The sequence below is a fragment of the Pangasianodon hypophthalmus genome, chromosome 18, assembly GCF_027358585.1.
Source record: "Pangasianodon hypophthalmus isolate fPanHyp1 chromosome 18, fPanHyp1.pri, whole genome shotgun sequence".
Taxonomy (NCBI): domain Eukaryota; kingdom Metazoa; phylum Chordata; class Actinopteri; order Siluriformes; family Pangasiidae; genus Pangasianodon; species Pangasianodon hypophthalmus.
In genome coordinates, this window is record NC_069727.1 from 20,609,750 (window position 1) to 20,633,877 (window position 24,128).

General features: G+C 39.7%; 1 protein-coding gene across 3 annotated transcripts in view; it reads left to right on the top strand.

Annotated features, from left to right (window-relative positions):
- Window positions 1–24,128, top strand: part of irf5 (interferon regulatory factor 5) — a 30,126-nt gene continuing 5,998 nt past the window's right edge. The window contains exons 1-9 of one of the 3 annotated variants that reach the window (XM_034313086.2): window positions 2–251; window positions 13,251–13,309; window positions 14,331–14,504; window positions 15,434–15,556; window positions 18,224–18,410; window positions 18,609–18,634; window positions 18,755–18,782; window positions 20,161–20,484; window positions 22,457–22,846. In XM_034313086.2, coding sequence (XP_034168977.1) covers window positions 14,454–14,504; window positions 15,434–15,556; window positions 18,224–18,410; window positions 18,609–18,634; window positions 18,755–18,782; window positions 20,161–20,484; window positions 22,457–22,846 — 1,129 coding nt within the window. In that variant the 5' untranslated portion in view covers window positions 2–251; window positions 13,251–13,309; window positions 14,331–14,453. Of the gene's footprint in view, window positions 252–13,250; window positions 13,310–14,330; window positions 14,505–15,433; window positions 15,557–18,223; window positions 18,411–18,608; window positions 18,635–18,754; window positions 18,783–20,160; window positions 20,485–22,456; window positions 22,847–24,128 lie in introns of all 3 variants that reach the window. The other 2 variants (XM_034313085.2, XM_034313087.2) reach the window with 2 other exon arrangements.

The window sequence follows — 24,128 nt, forward strand, 5'->3', positions numbered from 1 at the left end:
GTGTCCAACATCCGGAAGGGTGGGAACCTGTCTTCAAGTGCAGATCACAGCAGGTTGCGTTCAGTCGCAGGCAGTTCCGCGTGTGTGTGTTTGTGTGTGTATTTGTGTGTATGTTTGTGTGTATTTGTGTGTATGTTTGTGTGTGTGTGTGTGGAAACGCTGATCAGGAATACACAGTGTTTAAGGAGCTGCAGGAGATGGCGCGTGCAGGCTGATGGTTCAGAAGGTGGTGTGGGACACAGCTCACCTGGGTAAGGAGCTCACGCGCTCTCTGCGACTCCCTGCTCACCTGAAACACTGCTCTCTCTCTCTCTCTCTCTCTCTCTCTCTCTCTCTCACTCTCAGTGCAAACGCATTCTCTCTCTCTCTCTCTCTCTCTCTCTCACTCTCTCTCTCAGTGCAAACGCATTCCCTCTCTCTCTCTCTCTCTCTCTGAAGGTAACTTTTGATCAGTCTGAGGATTTAACTGAAAAGGTGGTTGGTGTAAGATGTGTGTTGTTGTGTTTGTTTGTGTTTCAGTCGGAAGGCTCAGTGTAACACCACAGCCAGGATTTACTTTCATTATCTATTATTCCACCTTCTTCTTCTTTCATGAAAAACCTTCATGTTTATTGTTTAGCTTTAACCTGAGGTGTGTGTGTAGAGGTGTGTATTTGATAGTTGTGTATAGAGGTATGTGTTTGTGTATAGTTGTGTGTAGTGTGTGTGTAGTGTGTGTGTAGAGGTGTGTATTTGATAGTTGTGTATAGAGGTATGTGTTTGTGTATAGTTGTGTGTAGTGTGTGTGTAGTGTGTGTGTAGAGGTGTGTATTTGATAGTTGTGTATAGAGGTATGTGTTTGTGTATAGTTGTGTGTAGAGGCGTGTGTGTATAGTGGTTTGTGTGTAGAGGTGTGTGTGTGTGTATAGTGGTTTGTGTGTAGAGGTGTGTGTATAGTTGTGTGTAGAGGTGTGTGTGTGTTGAGGTGTGTGTATAGTGGTTTGTGTGTTGAGGTGTGTGTATAGTTGTGTGTAGTGTGTGTGTTGAGGTGTGTGTATAGTTGTGTGTAGAGGTGTGTGTATAGTTGTGTGTAGTGTGTGTGTTGAGGTGTGTGTGTATAGTTGTGTGTAGAGGTGTGTGTTTGTGTATAGTCGTGTGCAGAGGTGTGTGTATAGTGGTTTGTGTGTAGAGGTGTGTGTGTGCAGAGGTGTGTGTTTGTGTATAGTTGTGTGCAGAGGTGTGTGTTTGTGTATAGTTGTGTGTAGAGGTGTGTGTTTGTGTATAGTTGTGTGTAGAGGTGTGTGTTTGTGTATAGTTGTGTGCAGAGGTGTGTGTTTGTGTATAGTTGTGTGTAGAGGTGTGTGTTTGTGTATAGTTGTGTGTAGAGGTGTGTGTTTGTGTATAGTCGTGTGCAGAGGTGTGTGTATAGTGGTTTGTGTGTAGAGGTGTGTGTGTGTGTGTGCAGAGGTGTGTGTTTGTGTATAGTTGTGTGTAGAGGTGTGTGTTTGTGTATAGTTGTGTGTGTTGAGGTGTGTGTGTGTGTATAGTTGTGTATATGCTGCTAAGGCTGCAATGTTTCTCAGCAGTGGCTCAGAAAAATGAGAAGTGATCTGCTCATGAGCTAATGCAGGCTCGAGCTGAAGGTTTGTGGGACGATTTCTTTCCTCTTCAAAGACGACATGTACTCCTTTAATTTAAAGACTATATAGTGATATCCCTGTATACCCCTGCTGAAAACCCCAGTAGAAACCCTCATAGAATCTGTAATGGTTTTAATGGTCATAATGGGGATTGTATTGGTTTTAATGGTTATAATGAGAATCTGTAATGGTTTTAATAGTTATAATAGGAGTTGTGTTTGTTTTAATGGTTATAATGGGGATTGTGTTGGTTTTAATGGTTATAATGAGAATCTGTAATGGTTTTAATGGTTATAATGGGAATCTGTAATGGTTATAATGGGAATTTGTAATGGTTTTAATAGTTATAATAGGAGTTTGTTTTACTGGTTATAATGGGGATTGTGTTGGTTTTAATGGACACTGTAATGGTCCCTGTGGGTCTCTACTGGTAAGTTTTTGCCTGGTATTGGTGGCATGTTATGTCTAGTGGATACCATTAAGTACCAGTAATGATTTTAATGGTTAGCTGATGGTTTGTAATGGAAACCTTTAGAATTTCTGAGCTGGTTTCTATTCTTTTTTTTTTTCTCAGCAGGGAGTGCTCTCGAGCCCTGCCAGTGCAACATGACAGAGAAAGTGTGTATTATGCTAGGAATGTAGATAATATTACAGAGAGCAGTAATTCGAGGCACAGTGGGGTAGAGAGAGCCGAGTTCAAAAGAACACCGAAAACTAATGAAGGCTATAAAGGCTAACAGCAGTTCTAGCAGTTTCCTTATCTAAAATAATTTCATGCTCATACTATGATCATTTAATGTCACCCTCTTTGTTCATGAGATGTCGTAAGGAGATACTGATATAATAAAAATGTTAGTAATACATTGAGTTATTTTCGACCTCTCAGTCACCTGATGAGAAGGCAGACACTCTTCTGTTGTGTTTACCAGAACATTCCTTTATTTAGGAAATATAGGAAATAATTTATTATACTGATGAAAGCATGTACCACCCATATGCAGACCAAAACACAAGACAAACAAATTTAAAAATGTGACCTTGAAAAAGAAAAGCCTACTTCAAAACCTTACAAAATCAATTGCAAATATAGCTGCACGCAGAGATTAAGGGGCCAAGCACTTTCTGGCTCCACCCCTTAGTGACAGGAAGAGAGGAAGAGCAGAAGCCTTTGGGTCCATCAGCGCTTGTTCCCAAGAGATATAGTAAATTTGATGGCAATATATCAAGCTGTAGCTGAGATATTGCCTCATTTCCTGTTTTCCGTAGCCTTCCCATATTGCAGATGAACTCAAAGCAATATGACCTGATGCTAAACACGTATGCCAAGTTTGGCATCAGTACTTAAAAGTGTTTCTGAGATATGCCCTAACTTCCTGTTTGGTGACTTTGTAGTCAAATTCATTTGCATGTTACGATCAAACTGCGCCACAAAGTGGAATTGCATTTCTACAAAGTCGCATTGCAGAGTTGTTATTGCAAACGTATGTCCTGTTGGTGGTTGAGTGGTTGAGTGGTGTACACCAAAATGGCTGTTTAGGAAGCTCAGACTGTCCTCTATCGCTGTGCCAAATCTCATAAAAATCTCATAAAAAGCGTACAAAGCTTTCGATGGGCTGCTGTAGACTTCCATTTGGAAGAAGAAGAAGAAGAAACAGAAGAAGAAGAGGAAAACATACAATTACAATAGGTTGCCTACACACTTTCGGTGCTTGGCCCCTAATACTTGCGTATTTTTCTCTGTAGCTTGGACAAAAACAGCAATCATATCAGTTTACTATACGTGCACTATAACTATCACACGGCACTTTCAGGAAAAAAATCTCACATACAGGTTCAAACATACTCAGCAGAAGCAAGTGCGTAACTGCTAATGTGCATCATATTACATTTCATATAAGAGGGTTGATTTTTTTTTTTTTTTTGATGTAGTAATAAGCAGCTTGTGTAATTTTGATGTGTTAAGATTAGTGATGAGGCAGCGTCTATGTGATTTAGCACCGTTTACACACACAGGAAAGCTCCATTTAAACATACAAGTTTCCTTTTGTTTTTGTTTAAAACCAATTCCTTATTTGTAAATGTGAACTGAGTATTGTTATTGGGAACAAGGAACAATCTTTGAGTTCATTCATAAACATTAAATTAGCCATAGAGGAGAAAGTCAGCAGAGTAATATTGAAAAAAAAAGAATTGCCCCAAATCCTCTTTTATAAGCCATATTTAAGCAATTAATCGATTATTTCTCGATTAATTCACATGAATAATTGAATTAAATATCATGAATCCATGATGGCATCATGAATTTCTTTACTTGTGATATCGTTGATTATAAAATATAAAGTGTAGGGTTATAAATGGAGTTCTTTGTGTACTACTACACCTGAGGGAAGTGTCACTATGATGATGAATATTTTACCACAGCTAAACTTTTTTCTTTTAGCACTTCCTCCTTCGCTAGGTTTCTTTAAAGGAGTAAGTGCTCTGTTTTTGGTCTAGCTATGGTATAAATACTTTTTGGGAACTCTGGCTCACTGTCATTCCAGGAAATCATTAATAAATTTACTGTTCCTGTATCATCTCGTTCTTTTTATTCACCATTAACACTTTCACTCTAGACTTATGTCATGTGTGTGCCTTGGCAGGCCTTACTGACTGACCATCCTCTGATTCTCCCTTACGTTCACACACATTTGTCTCTCGAGTTTATAGTTTCTTATTCCAGAAAAACGTTATCTGTAATGCGTTATCTGTAATGAAAACTTGGGAGTGTGACCTGGAGGCTTATGGTTTTCAACCTGAGTGAAAGAATGTGTGGATTAGCAGCAGGAATCTTTTCATATCATCCATTTGCATTAACACAGCATCCTCCATCACTGCAGTCTGACCAACAGTTTCAGACCAGAAGTGTTTGCAGTGCCTTACGTTGCCAGAGCTTTAGACCATCCGTTTCAGAAAACTGTTTGTTTTGGCTGTGATTGCTAACATCAGTGAAGTGTGAAGTTACAGTTTACATTTTCATGGCCATTCAATACTTATTGTTAAAACTCTAATGATGGTAATGTACAGTACATTCGTTCCATGGATGTTGTTTTGGTATTCGTCACACTCCAGGGAGTGTGTTTCGAGAGCTCGTGTCGGGATAGTCCTGTAAATCAGGACACTTGGATTTGGGACGGTGCAGGCGACTCTGCTTAGTGTGTGGCCCTGTAAGAGTTTCTTTCCATGCAGGTAATAGTGTGTTACTCTATACAGCGTGCTATAATAAGAATGTTTTCTTGTTTGCGGTTATACCATTATGTTGCTATATACCTCTTTGCCAGTATTGTATATCTGTTTAAATTCGTCATGTGGGAGAATCATTATGTAAATGTGTTTCATCACTCAAGATTTTTCATTAGTAGAGAAAAAAATCTTCAATATTTTTGTGCTCATATAACTGTATTATATACTGCATTAATGAAGCAAACTCTTGTGAAAAGGAAAAAATGCTTCAGTTGTCTACACTGCAATAGAGAATAAATACACCATATGGCCAAAAGTATGTGCACCCCTGACCATCACACTCCTATTTGGTTCTTCTCTAAACTGTTACCACAAAGTCTGAAGCACACAGTTGTATAGAACGTCTCTGTGTGCTGTAGCTTTACAGTTTCCCTTCACTGGAACTAAGAGACTCAAACCTGTTCCAGCATGACAATGCCCCTGTGCACAAAGCGAGCTCCATGAAGACATGGTGTGTGAAGGTTGGAGTGGAAGAACTCGAGTGTCCTGCACAGAGCCCTGACCTCAACCCCACTGAACACCTTTGGGATGAACTGGAACACCGACTGAACCCCAGACCTCCTCGACATCCCAACATCAGCATCTGACCTCACTAATGCTCTTGTAGCTGAATGAACACAAATCCCCACAGCCACGCTCCAACATCTAGTGGAAAGCTTCCCAGAAGAGTGGAGCTCATTATAACAGCGAACACACGGGGAATAAATCTGGAATGAGATGTTCGTCATGCACATATGGGTGTGATGGTCAGGGGTGCACATACTTTTGGCTGTTTAGTCTAGTGCACTTTGGGAGTGCTTATGGTTGTTGTCCTGTTGGAAGGTGCAAAATCCAGTGCAGTATCAAGTCTTTCACAGACTGGAACTGGTTTTCTTCTAGTATTGCCCTGTATTCGGAGGAAAAATGGAAAAAAAGAAAATAATATTGGATATAAAAGGATAGCTGGGATAGTAGTAATAAGAATTGGATTTATTATAATAATTTTTGGTTTTTAACTGTATAACATACAGTAGTTATGTGTGTTTTGCTGCATGTAGAACTGTGTGATATGGCTTTGCTTATGTGGTATAGCTGCAGGAAGGCTGCTGTTAGTATGGGAACTCTTTACATTACACTGTGCTGCTGCCCTCATGACATAACGTGTTTTCACAAATTGCGCAATTGAGTAATATTTGGACTTGTCATCATTTGTGTGTGGCAGCGTGAGAAACAGTGGGTGTGCAGTGCCCGTGGTCGAATCCTGCTTATTAATCACTGTGTATGTTCAAAGTTTAGGATCATTTTTCATAACCAAAACCTGATGAATACTTTTCCAGAGCATTGTCCCAGACTTGTTTTGATAGCTCCTTGGTCTTCATGATGCTGTTTTTTTTTTTCCAGTTATACTCTCTAGGTTCTTCAGGAACAGTATTGGATTTATACTGTATTTACAGACGTGGACAAATGTGTTGGTACCCTTACAGTTCTTTGAAACAATGATTCATTGCTCCTGAAAAGTGATTAAACCAAAAGCAATAGTCTCTTATATACCTGGCTGCCCATAGTATCTGATGGATTAAACCTGATAGATTAAAATTGTGAAGAGAAATGACTTATTGTTTATTTTACCAATTTCTTGGTTCCCCTAAAAAAGCTTAGAAATCATTGCAGTCTAATCATGTTTCAAACTAATTGTTTAACCTTAATTAGTGTCACAGGTGTCTGAGTAACAGCCAATCAGCCTATTTAAAGAGAGAAAACGAAATCTACTTAATTAAATAAAAACTTAATCATAATTACTGCCAAATTGTAAAGAATGGTCATTTTACAACGAGTTCCCACTCTGATTAGCGGCATCATGCACATCATCAGAGGAAAGGTCACTCGCAGCATTAAAACATGAGCTTCATCAGCGGCTTTTCACTTGACTGACCTCGGTGGGGAAATAATAGCTGATTCATTCACTCACTTCTGTTCTGTTGATTAAATCTCTTATTGTTAGTGTCTTTATACTTTATCGTTTACACATTTTCTAGCTTTGTCCACTGTCAGTGATACAGAGGGATGTAATACAGGGCCATTATCTGTATTCTGTATCTGTTTAGTGCTCAGATTATTCATATCTGTGTTCCTGGGTGGATTTAAACCGGAAGTGGGTGTGGTCTGTACCCAGAGTTTTGGTGGTTTCTTTGTTTGATTGTAAAGTGAACCCTATCACTATGCCCTGGATATGACGACTGGGGTGAGTGTGTGGCATTCGGTTTTATTCCAGGGCTTTGAAAATACATGATCAAATCATGTTAGCTGCAGCTCAATTCATTCACCTGGAACCAATGTACACGTTTAAAATCAAAGAAATTCAATGAGGCTTTTCTTTCAATGCCATAAAAGCATAGACGGTATTAAATCTGTCCAGCTAATCTTATATAAGAATTAAGACTCAAAAAGCTAGAATACTGTACATTTACAAATGTAACTGTGGTGTTCTGAACACTGGATAACTGCCCGGGACTGTGTTTAACATTTCTACATACACTCACCGTCCACTTTATTAGGAACACCTGCTCATTCATGCAGTTATCTAATCAGCCAATCACGTGGCAGCAGCAGATGCAGGTCAAGAGCTTCAGTTAATGTTCACTTCAAACATCAGAATGAAGAAAAAGTGTGATCTCTGTGACTTTAACCGTGGCCTGGATGTTGGTGCAGATGGGCTGGTTTGAGTTTTTCAGAAACTGCTGATCTCCTGGGATTTTCACACACAGCAGTCTCTAGAGTTTACACAGGATGGTCTGAAAGAATGGTTGATTAGATAACTGCTTGAATGTGCAGTTGTACAGGGGTTCCTAAGAAAGTATATGGTGAGTGTATTCTCGTATGTGTGTGTGTGTGTGTGTGTGTGTGTGTGTCTGGGACCTTTACCACAAAGTCACACGGTGACAGTAATGTTGTATTTGGAATAATTACCATAAAAACGTCACTTTGGAACCTGGGACCTACTCGCCGAGTCCCTACTGGGCCGATGGCAGATCTGAATGGTAGAGAACCCTGGCAGATATCCAAGGTTCAGAGAACCGCAGCTATATTTGTACCTAGCATTCTATTTCACCCTTCCTAACTGCCAAGAGTAGTGCTTAACACCTGGATACAGCTGGATATGTCACAAGGTCATGAGCGTATCTTGTTCAGCATTTGTTGAAATGATGGTGACTCTACCATGGATGGTGGTAGCATTTCCTTAACTGGTTGTCTTGCTGTAAGTCTCTTCATCGCTCCCTGAGTTACCTTCATCCTGATGCTGAATAAAAGTCAAGTGAGCTTGGGGAGCTGTCTCCTTCAGCACAGGGCTCTTCAGCAACGAGTTTTGTTTTAGCACCTATCCTGATTAAATTCTATTGCAAATGAAATCAGCCTGTCTGTTTTTTGTTTTATAAACAGTCTTTTCATTACCTATGTATATGTGTGAAAATCTGTGATAACTGGACCACCTGGAAACAGTTTTGCGCACAGCACTGTGTGGTGCGTTAGCAGCACTGCTACTGCCCCGAACTTTTTCACTATTGTATTATATTCTCCCCGGGAATAGAGGTCTGTGCTCTCAGACAGTATATAATAGTTCTCTTGTTGGTTAGGTAATTTATGCATTAAATGTAATATGCACGAATCCACGTTGATCATTTTTTATAATCAGCATAATCCATTATGTGGACTACTTGTTGAAGCCCTACAAAGTGTATGACTTTGGGATTTTGGACTATTTTAGGTTTAATAAATTGCTATGGAATTAAACGTGCTTAATATTAACTATAATGTAGAAAGGTCTGTTTTTTGTACATAATAATGTAGGTGACTGAAGCATCTCTATAGTACATTATACAACAGTTAGCTCCAGTCCACTAATTTGATTGAGACAAGTGGCGTTCCAAGAGTGCTGATATTTAGTATAACAGCACTAGTACGTGTCGCTGTGTGCATCACTCAGCTCGTCTATGTTCGCTATATAACATTACAATTCTAGCAATAGTTCATTAAATTGAAACTGTTACTACACACACTACAGGCTGTCAGGCTTTGGTCTGTGCATTACTGTGGCAATAATTTTTATTGACGAAGCACAAATTAACAGAATATTTGGCCATATTGTGTCTTATGTCAGTTATTAAATATATAGATATTTCTTGTTTATGGATCTACTATAGGAAAGCAATATCACACTCATGCTGTTCTACTGTGATTGGCTGTGACTGGCTGTGACTGGCTGTGACTGGCTGTGACTGGCTGTGACTGGCTGTGACTGGCTGTGACGTCATGCCTACGGCTGTATAACAGCATATCAGCATAACAGCACACTTGCTTTTCAGACATTGCTTAATTTTCAAGCTTTACAAGCTTTTCAGATATACAATCAGAAGAGAATGTTCCTGCTTATTCTTTCCCTCGGGTTTTTGGTTGTTGAGCTACACAGGCATAGCGAGCAGTTTATACTGAATGCTGAAATTTGCACACGCCTGAATTCAGAGCTCAGACCACAGACTCGCATGTTACTCAGACAGTGGAGTTGTGAGATGTGTGTGTGGTGTAGAGCGTGGCGGAAATGAGAGTGTGATACTGACCTTAAGCCACAACTTAAGCCCATTTGTATTGCGAGAGCTCAGCTAGAGCAAGGAACAAGTCCAGAGATACATGAGTTGTTATGGAGAATGTAAATGTATGTATGAATTGATTAATTCTGAAAATCAATATTGCGTAATGAAATCAGACATTGTGTGCACACTTTATGATTTTCTGACCTCAGGTTTTTAACTTATCATGTTTAGTTTTAGTGTAGTGAAGTTTAGTGTAATTTAGTGTCCAATTTTCTGTCAGCAGACCCATAAAAAAGCTGAAAATAAAATAATAATTGACCAGTTTAGTCACTTCTGCTTTTTCACACCTGCCTAAGCTCTTTTCTGCTTTCTGCTGATGTCGGCATAAGATATTAAGCTGTTTCTATTGTATTATGAAGGAAGTAGAATGTCAAGTGCTATTTTATGGCCTGAAAACTGAATTTTACATTTAGGAATTTGTGCATTATTTCCATGAACACAAAATGAACGTGATTAACGATTAGGATCCTCTCCGTGTCCTGATTATGACAATCAGCCTTAATACATTTGCGAGTAAGCAAAGGAACTTGTCTATGAAAAAATTCTGTCCTGAATGTTCTAGAAAATAAAAATTTGGCAGACATGAACATGTGAACTACACGTACACAACATGCAGACGTCATACCGCCTAGCAGCTTGTTTTGAGTGGTTTTAGATACAGCTTGTGTTGAAGGTAATCTTATGAACCAGGGTTATTGAGCAATGTCTAGAAAGGTGAGCGATCAACAGAACGTCAGCTTATATGTCAAATAGTAACACTTTTTAAAATCGTTGGTCACTCAAAAGAGGTAATGAGTATTTAACTGAAATGTAAAATGTATGGAGTAGTGAATGAGGACTTTATGAAGATTTGTTAAATGGCTGCTGTAATTGCCCCACCTGCCCCTGAGATGAGCCGCCACTGGAACTAAAATAAACCAGCCATCTCCATTGCCACCTTACTGAAGTCAATATCGCACTGTGCTGATCTCACAGTAAAGAAAATCATATAGGCTTTATAATGAAATGCAACTTAAAGGATCCAATACTGACTCGCAGCAGGAGTGCGCATGCGTTCCAGCATTACAGGAGATTCTGATCGGCTCTGAACTTTCTGGAATGTGACAAACCCATAAACTGAAGTTAATCTGATTAAAATATTATTAGATGGCTATTGTTGTCAAATGTAATAAGTTTTCATGATTTTGTAAGGAAATTGTTGCTTTGAAATACAGTTAGTTTAGGGTCACGCATGGCTGATAAATGAGACTCCTGGGTATGAGATTGCACACACTGCACTGTTACAGTGGGGGTGGTATTGTCTGTCTGTGGACCTAGTCCCTACCAGGGATGCAAGCCTCAGGCTTACGTGATACAATACGATTTTAATTCTTAAGGCTACGATTCAATATTCGACAATATACGATAAGCCAAAGATTTCCTATTTGATGATGCCACAGACTCTGCTGTGCTATGATAAGTTTAGATTTAGTAAGATTTAGTAGCTTCTGATCGATATGTGGCTAACTTGTTTGATCATGACCTAGAGAAGGATTACTTTAAAAGTGTCAGAGTTCCAGGTAAATCACCTTGCTAGTCTATTAAACTATTTATACACCATTTAAAAATGTATTTTTTACACTCTGTCCTGGACCTGGGAAGGACATTGCGAGTAGTTCCTGGAGCTGATGTTAGAGTAAGTGGATCAGTTTGTTACATTTGCGCAGAGGGGCCTCGACTCCTGTAGGTGGTGTCTCAAGAAGACCGAGAAAACTGTAGAAATGGCAGCTCTGGACCTTCTCGTGACTCGGCTTTTGGCTGGCACTGCTGAGTAGTTTGAATATCACCAGCCTGACTCTCTGGTTGATGTGATTCGGTTGCCAGGGGACCACATGTGTAGGCGCACAGGGATCAAGACCTTTTCACTTTCCTTCCCCTAGTTCTTCCCCACCCCTTTTAACCTCTCTTCACTTCCCCTTTTTTCCTAGCGTGCTGCAGCTGATGTCACGTTAGCTGGACTAGGGCAGGTCTGTTGTGTCCTGTCTCGCCGCAGTGCCTTGATCGCCCCAAGGGGCATGCTTTAATAAAATTCCCGAAAATATGATTTGTACACAAGGATAGCTGAAATTGGCAGAAATGGGTTGAAGCACTGTTATCTGCGGTCTCAGGTGACTCAGGATTTCACAGGGGTTTTAGCATTTAAATATGGGTGAAAGCCCAAGGGGTGTTGCATGCGGTTAAAGAAAGCTGTGGAAATAGTCCAACACTCACTTAAAAAAAAAAAAAAAAAAAGCTTCAGTATATTGTGGACCTGAGAGCTATCATATATCACATTCACAAATTCTGTGATATATGTACACAAGGGAGGAAGAATGTATAAAAAAACACACACAACTTAAATCGTGTATTATATTGTATTACTCCTCACATCTACTTGCCAAGCGTCAAGGACTTTTTAAGGTCACAGTGACTGACATAAGCTACATGATAACTGGACGTTGACTAATAGAGGATGCAGTTTGCAGGCCAGTGTGTTCTCCCCCTACCTGCTCACACACACGTCTAGGGATGGCCCATTCTGTGTGGAGTTTCACAAGGTGAGCACAAGCTTGAGCCAATGCTTTCTTATTGATGATCTCCTGCATAGGCTCATGGATTCCTCTATTGGCTATTGACAGATTCACTGGAGGAAGAAATGGCCTCCACATCACTCTGTCCCAATTACTAATAGGCCTCATTCTACAGCCCCTCTGTGTGTAAAATAAATAATTTAAACAAGAACCATGAGTTAAGTGGAGAGGTGGAGTGGGCTTACGGTGGGAACGCATGCCTGGGTTATTTTTTGCAGTAAACTGTTTACGTTATTATTATTATTATTATTATTATTATTATTATTATTATTATTATTATTATTAGCTAATAATTATTGTATAGCATTGACTCTTCCTGCTAAGGTACAAGACAGGGACATGGCAGGCCAGTAAATACATTCTGGTCCAATAAAGGGCAAAAATTAGCTTTAAACAGAATTTAAATAAGACTTTGTGACTTATACACCAAGACAATTTTCTGTTAGATACATTTCACCATCATTACTGTTATTTGTTCATAAATCACACAAAAGTCAACAGTAAAAACAGTATATTATTTTATTTGTAATACTGAACTTGAATATTGACCTGCATAAATAAGTACTGCATGGCCATTTGACTGAAATGGAATTAATGTCCTGTACATTTTCCCGTCTTTATTGTTTGCCACCAAATAATTAACAATAAGTACCGAATAGACTTTTGCAGTTTACTGAGAGTGGAGATTCAGTTGCAGCATTGTTATGAGCATGGAATTTGTTTTTGTCAAAAATTAAGTTTATAGCCTGAGAATTTCCCAAAGTCTTCAAGATTATTATGGGGATAGATTGAAGTAGGCTAGAAATATATATATACTGCATCATGGCGTGGTGTAACACACTTGGAGGAAAGCGCTGTCCGCCCCATTCCGCATGCATTAGCTCACAGACACCCGTGATTGGCTAGTGTCCCTGTGATTGATAGGGGAGAGAGAGTATGCTCCTCCCACCGTGCGAGCACAGCCGATTTTGCTCTCTTGGACTCCAGGTCCACAGATGGCTGTGGCATCGCTGAAATTTGAACTCGTGGTCTCCAGTATAGGGTGAAAGCTTTTCTTTTGCGCCACTTGGGAGCCCTCCCAGACTTTCATAAAACACACACCCTTGTCTCCACAGGTGATATGATAGGAAGAAGTGCCAGAAAGTTCCACTGCCACCCCGTTCCCTTTACACAAGTAAGCAAACATCCACTATTCCACTATTCCACTATTCCAGACATAGGAAAAGTCTCAAAAAGTAGACCAAGCCTAATAATAACCCAATTAAACTTTCCCCCACTAATCAGAACGGAAACTACAGCCTCACATCATACTTGATCTAAACCAGAGCAGCTAGGGCAGCTGTTTCAGTTAAACGGATTCAGTCTCACTTATAATATAGACAAATGCACAACACACAGTGAAAAGGCCTGCACTGTTTAAAGTAAAGCAGCTGATGATCCGTTGTAGGACACTTGGCCCTGTATTGTGTCATTAGTGGACTGTGATAACTGAACGCTGTCGTGAATGAAGGTCATGGCTGCTTCAGGGCGATCGAATGTTCTACACCTCCAGAAATGTGATCCAAAACACTGGGAACAGTTCTCAGTGGCCTTTGCTTTTTAGCCATCTCCAGTGCAAAGTCAGCGAAGATGAACACCCCATCCATCTTCTGAGTGGCAGTTGGGTCAGACTTGGCCTAGGCCCGTCTCCAGGTGAGGGACCTCCCAGAGAGCGACGTATTCTAACTTTTGGCAAAAATATTAAACCTCCTGGTGGAGCTCACGACTTCAGTCCTGTGATTAAGCTTGATACGAGCTTCACAGGTCCACAGTTTACGAGATTTGGCCCAGTGATGGAGGACCGTCTCTGCTACTTGTGCAACAGTTTTATTATGTGCCTCCCAAGCTCTAGCACCACTAACAGAGCAAGCTTGGAATTCATTTGCTAATTGTGAGGGCTGCTGAAAACAGAGTGAGGTAGTATCTCAGGAGTGGCTTAATGTTTTGCCTTCATATGCAGCACATCTCCTTGGGAACAATTGCTGCTGGTTCCAGTGGCTTCTGGTCTTCCTCCAGTGCTAAGGGCTGGGGACAAAAGTGCTTCTTCTTCTTCTTCTTCTTCTTCTTTTTTATTGGTGCATGAAAAATCACAATTAAAGATCCAGTTTGTGTCTATGGTTTCTCAAATCTTGCTGACTTTACTTTTTGTGTCTCAGGTTTTCCACAAATCACAGTGTACTTGCATGAAACATTTGTGAGCCTATTTCACTGGCGCGTCTCCAATCCTTTGAGAAGAAATTCCGAGAAAGCTCATTTGCACTGTTAAAACCTTAAATGCTATGAGTACCCAGCCAAGGAGAATCCGTCTGAAGCCGTGGCTGCTGGCTCAGGTGAGCAGTAATGTTTTTCTCTGCTGAATGTGTTCTTTTCCTGGAGACTGGTTTAGTTGAGTGGAAGCAAAATGGGTATAGTTTTGACTTTTTCAAGAAGACAGAGCAAAATATTATCACAATTTTGAAAAGAATCTTCTTCATTAAGGACCGTCAGAGTTGGCAAATTAAGTCAGATTATGCAAAGTACATGTATGCATGTAGTTCACGACTGTGAGGTTGACAGATTTATTTATTTATTTATTTTTGAGTAGAAGTGTCTGAGACAGGGTTTTTCAGCAGCATTTAGAGCACTGCCTTTAAACCCAAAAAGAAATTAGGGATTGAAAATGGCCTTTTCTTTGCTGTCAGATGTAATGTGATGTAACATAAAAGCAAGAGACATTTTCAAAATAAAAAAGACTAAACCAAAGATACAGTAGCTCAGGGAGATGATTGCAAGCACTGAAATAAATCTAGTCAAAGACAAAGGAGTCTAGTATATTGCTATATGTATTTCTAATTGTAATGATCCCATTAATCACTACATATTTGGTTGAATTTTGCAGTATGGCTTCCACCCTTATTATTCAGCAACTTATAAAATATCACTTGATCCAACGCATCCTATTATTTAGCATTTTATTTTATTTTTTATATCGCAAACCAGCAGTTAATCATGCGTGTTTTATCACACTTAATTTGGTTCTCGAGCTGAGCAACATCTCCAAATAAAATACTGTCTTTTCATGGACTTTACAAGGACAGTACTGTTAATTAATTAATGATGTCATTTAATATTTGTTCAAATGGCATTTCATAGTTTTGGCATGCATTTACAGTTCAAAACTTCACATTCAAAACATACGCAGGCGAATGTGTAAACTCTAATGTGTGTTCTAGCCCTGTAAACAGGAGTCTATAAACACGGACATGTTTCCTTCCCCCAGGTGAACAGTGGGAAATACCCTGGCCTCAACTGGCTCAACAAGGAGTGTCGCTTATTTCAGATACCTTGGAGACATGCCACACGCCATCTGCCCACCCCGGAGGAGGAAAACACTATATTCAAGGCAAGTCTTGTCTAACTGAGACATATACTATTGCACAAAATATTCTTTACAAGATGAATTAAAAGAAAATTAAAAGAATAAAAATTATCATTTTTTTCCACAGATCTGAAATATCTCTGATGAGAACTGGGGTTATTTTATGTTATTATTTAATTGGAGTTATTATTTAATTCCAGTGTCATTAATATTCATTAAGTTCTATGTATGATTCATCTAGATCACTCTAAATCAAAGTTAAAAAAAATATATAATCTTATGGGCCTCCCAACCATTTTTTTTTTGTGATTTTGGTTTTTGCTTCCTGATAGAGTTGCTAACTCCTCAGTGTGTATAATTCACAACGAGAAATTGATATTGATCTGAATTACATTCATATATTGATTGTATCCTGATGCTGTAAAATCCACTGTGTAACTCTATTACAGATTCCACTGAACCAACTAACCCGGAATCAGACACTGTACACTCAATAAACACAAACTTACAAAGCAAAACAGTCTGCAACTAATTTTTAAACATATCAGTACAGGACAGTGCAATTCTATAAGCAGGAGAGTGTCATCTGTGCTGATAGCTGGTCATACGTTCTGCTGTAGCCGCAATGTGGGAATGAGTCGTGTTTCTGGCCTGTTCCAGTGTTGCAGTTCATGCAGCTGTAGTCTGCAGAATCGTAGTTCCTCTTCCAAACACAAAATAGTAACAGTCATGAGCTATTTTTACATCGCGCATGCTGATAGTTGTCTTTTCAGTCTTTCATTAAATTCACTTATAATAAATATACAGTTATAATGGTCTATAAGACATTATTAGAAAATATACAATATAGATGTATATATCTATATCAGGAAATAAAAGCTGAAATTCTGATCAATCGTCTCATATTCATCTCTTGATCCGAAACCCAGAAATCTTCAGTGTATAACAAAAAGAATCGGCCTTTCTGTTCCAATACTTTTGGAGGGGAATGTATATACTGCCCAAAAGTTTGTGGACAGCTAACCATCACACCCGTATGTGGGCCTTCCTCCTCAGACAACATCAGTGTCTGATCTCACTAATGATCTGCTCACAAACATCAGAAGTGAGATGAAATGTGACCTCAGTGACCTTGACGGTGGCAGGTGGCAGGTTGCTGAGGGAGGGGCAGAGGTGAGCAGAAGTGTTCAGAGGCGTCCCTGACATCACTCTGAATTCTCACGCTGTGGTTTTAAAATATTTGATTAAAAGTTCGGAGATGCTATTCTACATCCTGTAAAACGAATGCACTGAGTGTGTGTACCTTTTGTGTGTGTTTTTTTTTTTTTTTTTTTAAATTATACGACTGTCTTCAACTCCTGAACCAGATGTCCTGTGGAACTTTCTGGCAAGTTTACTATCTTCTATCTAAAGTAACAGTCTTCAGCCTGGTTCCCAAATCGAGAAAATGTTATTTACTCTTTATAACAATAGCAAATATTTTAATCAGATTTACTTCGGTTTTCGGGTTTGTTACATTCCTGACAGATGAGAGAGGTTCACTGGACATGCTGGACACCTGGACACAGGACGATTTTCTTTCTAACTGATGGAGAGCAAACATTTAAGAACAGCAAAAACATGTGCAATAAACATACAAGTTAATATATATTTTTTTTAATGAAAGAAGTGATCTTTTCTGAAGCCCCCAGCAGAGATGTGCAGCTCTGTGCACAGCACACGGTCTTCATGGGCCATGTGGAGCAGCAGCTCTGTAAATAAAAGCGTTTCTGTTGTTTGTGGTAAAACCACTGATGAAAAAAACTAATATTGCATCACGAGTCATACAAGGTTAATGAACTCCAGCTCTGTTTTGTTTGCAGGGTTGCCAGATACTCTATGTCAGTGTAGTGCAGATAGATTAACCACTGTTAACTTGTTGCACATGAAAAGGCGAGGAAAACGAAGGACAATACATCTACGAACATGTCTGGCCATTTCGGATTGAGAGTCACATCTTTTTGTGTGGTTTTTGGCATGTAGATGGGGAACCTGGCAACCCTCCCCATGAGCTCCACAGCAGCTATTCTTTAAACCTGCAGATTAAAGGCAAGTAAAAACCTCAGGCAGCTTTTTTCTTTCGTCCTGCAGGACCCCGTTGCACACGCCTAGTCTGAAGCAGGGGATCTCACGTCCGTCTCTGTGTTCGTGGTCATTTATGACGCATGTGCTCAATCTGAGTAATATTTTTGTATTTGGTTACACCCCTAGTACCTATAGATTCTACATTACTTTCAGGGGTTTTTCCTCATTCTGATGAACAGCTTTGCAGAAGTGAAAGTGGTTCAACTTTCAGTTCCCTCCATGCCTTGTGCTGCATGAACAAACTGGTCAAGAAGAAGACCCTAAAACCTCAAAATCATTTTCAAACCTTTGCATAATACAGTAGATGGTAGTTTCCCGGTTGCACTGTTTACTTTATAAACATGGTTACAGTCTAACTCGTCTCAGATCTCAGACCTGGGGGTGATGATATGAATATTCTGAACACTTTTGCTTCCCATGGTTCACTGTTGAACTGTTTTTCTACTCAGACCCTGAATGTGGCCTGAATGAATTGACATTTCTGAAACACAAATGTGAGTTATGCAGGTTTATTATTTTGCTAACAATCCTCCCAAGCCCCCTGACGTTCATTTTCTTTCTTTAAAGGCCTGGGCGCTGGAGACGGGGAAGTACCAGGAGGGTGTAGATGAGCCTGATCCGGCCAAGTGGAAGGCCAACCTGCGATGCGCACTCAACAAGAGCCGGGAGTTCATGCTGAAGTATGATGGAACCAAGGAGACACCGATGCAACCATACAAGATTTATGAGGTGTGCGATCTGCCAGTTAATGGAGGTAAGAGCAGGTTGTGGAAAGTTCTCCGATACAGCAGTGCACCTCATGGGAACAGTGGTAGAAGTGTGAAATCTTATCTTTTATTGCTTTAGCATTACCCTCACTGTTTTTTGTTTTGTTTGTTTTTTATCATTTTATGTCTACTTTACTTTTTTGCTTTTGCTTGCTTGAATAATTCCATGTTTTATGCTCTTTTAGATGAGGGTGAGGATGATGAGGAAGAGGTGAGCACTGCAGATAGAGATTGTGAACATTGCACATAAGATTGAAATTGTCGTTGCTCTATACACACGTAGTCAGGATTGCTCTTGCAGATTCAGAGTGTCTGTTTTTCTTTGTTTCAGCTGCCAAATTTTGCACACCTCTCCATCAGTAAGTCTCTTTTTCTGTTTATGTACATAACTGTATACGGGGCACCAATTGTAAATAGTTTAATGTTCTATTCTTTCTGAGATTTTTGAACATTTGAGGCCATTTCGATACATTTAGATGTAAAAAAAAAAAAAAAGTTTCAGGTTTCAGTGCGAAGTTTTGCTATACAACGTTAAAAACATTGTGTGTTTTATAAATTATAAATAATATATATACTATATCATGGGAAAAAGAAAGTACGCTCTCCTTCAATTCTATGTTTTTATTTATCAGGGCCTAAATAATGATTGTGTGTTCCTCACTAACTTCTATAGACAAACAGATAACTTCAGGTGACAACAGCAAAACACAACACATTTCAATATGTATTCATTTTTTCCAAAAAGTGAACCAACATTCAGAAACCAGGTGGGAAAAAAATGTGATGTTTGTTTATAGAAGTTGGTGATGATGCTCCATGTCACAAAGCAAAAGTCGTCTGAAACTGGCTTCATGAACGTATCGATGAGTTCAGTGATCTTCAGGGACCTTCCCAGTCTCCGGATCTGAATCCAGTAGAACCCCTTTGGGACGCGGTGGAACGAGAGACTCGCAGCATGAAAGTGCAGCTGAAAAATCTGCAGGAATTGTGTGATGCGATCATCTCAACATGGAGCAGAATCTCAAAGGAGTGTTTGTGGAAATCCATGCCATGAAGAATTGCAGATCTTTGCTCTCAAAAGTCAGGCCCTACCCAGTGTTAGTGTGGTGTTCCTAATAAACTGCTCTGTGAGTGTAGAATTGAAGTAGGGTGTACTTTCTTTTTCCCATAACCGCAAATATTAAATAGAAGCTACGTATGTGTGTAGATCATATGCTGAATTCCCTCACACTCTCAGAGTTTTCTGGAGTTTTATATGTTTAACATTTGGGTTTATGCTTAATATTTGGTTTTATATTGAGTGTAAATGCCTGGCACCTGCAGTGGTGCCTTTAAAGGCCTTTGTACAATAATGGCAACAGAGAGCAAGAAATGTGAAGCTCAGCTGACCTGGCTGGAAAAAATGCTCGCTAAACTCGTTTATCTGATGGGGAGGCATCAGTTTTCTGCATTTGATTCAGAGGCTGATCCTCCAGGGCCTGTGACAACTAAATCGTTGATGTAATTCATCTGTTTATTTAAAAAAAAAAAAAGAAAGAAAAAGGATAATAAGTGAGAAACAAAAAATATGAAAAGCATAGATAAAGGTAAAATTGAGAATTAAATCGAATACATAATAAAATATAAAATAAACACGTACATACAGAACTACACTGAGAAATATATGAAGACAAGCGTAAAGTGAGACTAATGAAAATGGGATTTATTTTTATTTAATGGATTTGTTTTCTGTGACAGACCCCTGTATCCCTGAGCCTCCCAGCTACCCAGCATTCCCAGCCAACCCAGGTGATGCATTCCTTCTGCCTTCTATGCCACCTGGCTTTCCTGATCACAGCCATATCGCTCCTACTGTGAAACAGGAGGAGCACCTATTCAGGGAAGCTGTTCCAAATGGACATGGTCTGGGCACCAGGGTCATAGCACCATCTGCTGTTCCCCACACTGTTGACATGCCAGACACCATGGAGGACAGTCCTATGCCAGAGGTGAGGCCTGAGGTAGAGAGCCAAGTGCAGCCATGCATCTCTGACCTGCTGAGCAGTCCTCATATGCTGCCCCGTAAGCATGGCATCTTTCTTTTTTATTCTTACTTTTACTTTTTTTGCAGAAAGACAGACTTAAAGGCAATCAGTGATATACTCAGTCTAACACACTGTCATTTCGAACTCTAATTTGAGAGGCTGGCTGGCTGGTATGAGCTCCCCTGACCATCACACCCATACAGTATGTGCATGTTGAACAACCCTTTCCAGATTTATTCCCCTTTGCTGTTATAATAAGCTCCACTCTTCTGGGAAGGCTTGAGTCAGAGCATTTTAATGGAAGAAAGGAAGCATAACATAAGACTTTAATAAGCAGCTGATTTGGTTCATATTCTTTGGCATAAATCTCCGGTGTGGACCTCACCTCACTAAAACTGATTTTGATCCTGGTTATGGGATAACACACACACACAGAGAGAGAAAACTGAGGGAACTGTGGGAGAATGTATGAAGTTTTGTTATTGGTATTGAGAATGCTGTGACAGCAAAACAGTTTCAAGGCAGGATGCTTAACAGGGTTGTGCACTTCTTAAAGAATGAAGAGAAACTGGAAGAAATTAGAAAACCGTATTTCTGCATTGTATTTTCGCATACTATACAGCACAGTGAAATTCTTGTCTTGGCACATCCCAGCTTCTGAGCCGAGCGCAGGATCAGCCATGTTACTGCAGAGAGGGTTAAAGGATAGAGGGTTAATCTTACAGATGCTGGGGCTTGAACCCATAACCTCCTGTTCAGTAACCCAGAGCCTTTAACCACGTGAATATGAAAATGACTGTTTTAACACTAAACAGATAGATATAGATACAGATGATGCATAAACAACTACCAACTATAACTCCATTAGCCTAAGTGCATGTATGTGATGCAATGATGGTGTGTATTACCTACAACATTACAACCGATGGCGTTTGTTGTGCCTTAGAGACAACATTGCTGTTTCAGAGAAGTCCAGCCACACACAGATGCAGCGGTCTGATTTAGATTTAGCATGTTAATAAGCGTACTTCATTTTATCATGATAAAAATCATTAAAGAGACTGAGAAATGCATGAACATGTTTTGGGCAAAGCAGGAACCCAAGAACAATTGCACATCAAATGATTCTTGTTTAAGGCCTGTTATGCTCATTTTCTTGGGACAGTATTAAAAGTGCTAATAATGTCAAAGAGTTATGATGCAATCTGTTTTAAAGTCTGGTTTTATTAAAAACTCTTGAATCCTTATTACCGTGAGGACACACACACACACACACACACACTGCAATTAAATGTTTGTTTGTGTTAAAGAAAGGAAGGAGTAATGCAGGAAACCCTGCCTCCGTCCAAGGCAGAGCAGTCACTGAGGCTCTTCTCACCTCTGGAGGCTTTGGGCTGCATTTAGAAATAGAACTTGTAAAATGACCTTCAGTATCGGATATCAAACTGAGGAAAAAAGAGATTTCTAATCTAGTAGTTAACAGGTAACTTGCTTATAGTGTTGAGATATCGGTTACTGTTACCAGTTAAGATGCAGTGTGTGTGTGTGTGTGTGTGTGTGTGTGTGTGTGTGTGTGTGTGTGTGTGTGTGTGTGTGTGTGTGTGTGTGTGTGTGTGTATGTGTGTGTGTGTGTGTGTGTCGGGTATTCACGCTTCTTGGTGCTATGGGGTGTGGCAATCCTGGCACACTTTGTTAGCAACATTTATCTGTTGAATAATAGACTTAAATGCCTCAAATTGCTTATTAAATCCCATAAATGCTTAAGTTGCTTAAGGTTCACATTGCAAACTGGCAATCAGATCGGTACTTCTGAGAGAGAAAAGTTGTCAGTAGTTTGAAGTATTGTCCTAAATTCAGATAGTACCTAGAAATAAAATGTTTGCTAGTGATAAATGTTTTTCATGACTACTTTACTTTGCTGATGTATATTTGATGAGACTTATTGCTTACTACTAATTAACGCTTTTCATTATACACACACTCTCCATTTTCATTTGTCTCTTTCTTAGTAACTGACCTCGACATTAAGTTCCAGTATCGCGGACACACCATGGGCTCTATGACTGTGAGTAATCCTCAGGGCTGTCGGCTTTATTCTGGTAATTTGGCACCGACACCGGAGCAAGTGGAGCTATTCGGGCCCATCACACTGCACCAGGTGCTGTTCCCTGGAACTGCAGAGATCCAAAATGAGAAGCAGCGCTTCTACACTGAGCATCTGCTAGATGTGATGGACCGTGGCCTCATCCTGGAGATCCAAGGCCAGGACATCTACGCTGTGCGTTTGTGCCAGTGCAAAGTGTTCTGGTCCGGGCCGGGAGTTCCTGAGGCGGGCCAGCCTAACCCGATGGAAAGGGAGCGCAAGATCAATGTGTTCAGTCTCAATAACTTCCTGCAGGGTGAGCCGAGCTTTTTATCTGTGCAGATTAGTGTGACTATGTATTGATATGATGGAACTTGGAATAAGGAAATCTGAAAAAAAAAAAAAACACACACAATAGCCTGAAATCTGGTTCAATGCGCAAAATGCAAAAAATCTTAGCAATATTGTAAGACATTGTAAAATGTTTAAAATCTTAACTTTAGAAGCTACTGATTCAGTTTAACTCACTTTTATCTGTATGGCACTTTTAACACTAGTCATTGTCTCAAAACTACAGGTTCAGTTTATAGCTGGAGACTGTAGTGACAAGAAAAAAACTTCCTGAGACAAAAAAAAACAAAACAAAAAAACAGGAAGAAACCTTAAGAGGAACCAGACACAAAAAGGAGCACGTTCTCTTCAGGGCAGCACTCAATAGTGGGATTTTGATGATTACAGTATTAACAGTTACACAGAAGTAGGGAAAAAGTACTAAATGTGGTGGAAGACAGACAGGATGTTTGGTAATTGTAAAAATGAGCTCAAGAATGAGCCTTAAAACAAGTTTGGGTGGATTGCAATGGCTAATGATCATGAGAGCAGTTTTTGGAAAGTGCAAGCCTCTTGGATGACTTAAATACTGAGGTATTTTGTGCCAAAAATAAAATTAAAACATGAAAAAGAAAACGCAAACTTTTCATTTTCTTAATGAACTTCAAACTGAAAATAAAATGTAAGTTAAATGTAAAATGGATAATAAAATCAAAAAGACATTTAATACACATGGGTATACGTGGGATTAGACTTTTAAAAGACTGACAGTGATCCATTAAAGACGCCGTTAAACAGGAGGGAGTGAAGCATGCCTGCACCAGTCACTGTTTAGGATAATTTTTTGCAAGTCTGCTGCCTGGTGTCGTTTGCGATGTTGAAATCGGCAGCACAGGGGACAGATGCTGATCAGGTAACTGTGATAACAGGGTTCACTGTCGGTAATCAGAGAAAATGATTTCAGAGACTTGCGAGCAGTGTCACACTGAGTGTCATTCAGTTTCTCGCTGTTGAAAGACAGCAGGGATGAAACCGGCTCCAGCTCACACTCAAATTAGGTATAATTCTTTGTTGTGCTTATGTTGCAAAATGATGACTAATATATTCTTTGGAAGAAGAAACACTCCTGGCATATTAAACATACTGCAGCACTAGTGGAAAAGTATTTTGGAGTCCATTCTTCGTAAAAGACATGACATGCAGAGTCCTGTTTGCTGAATAGCGACAGTCTGTCAGGTCCGTTACTGTTAATATCCAGCAGTAAACAG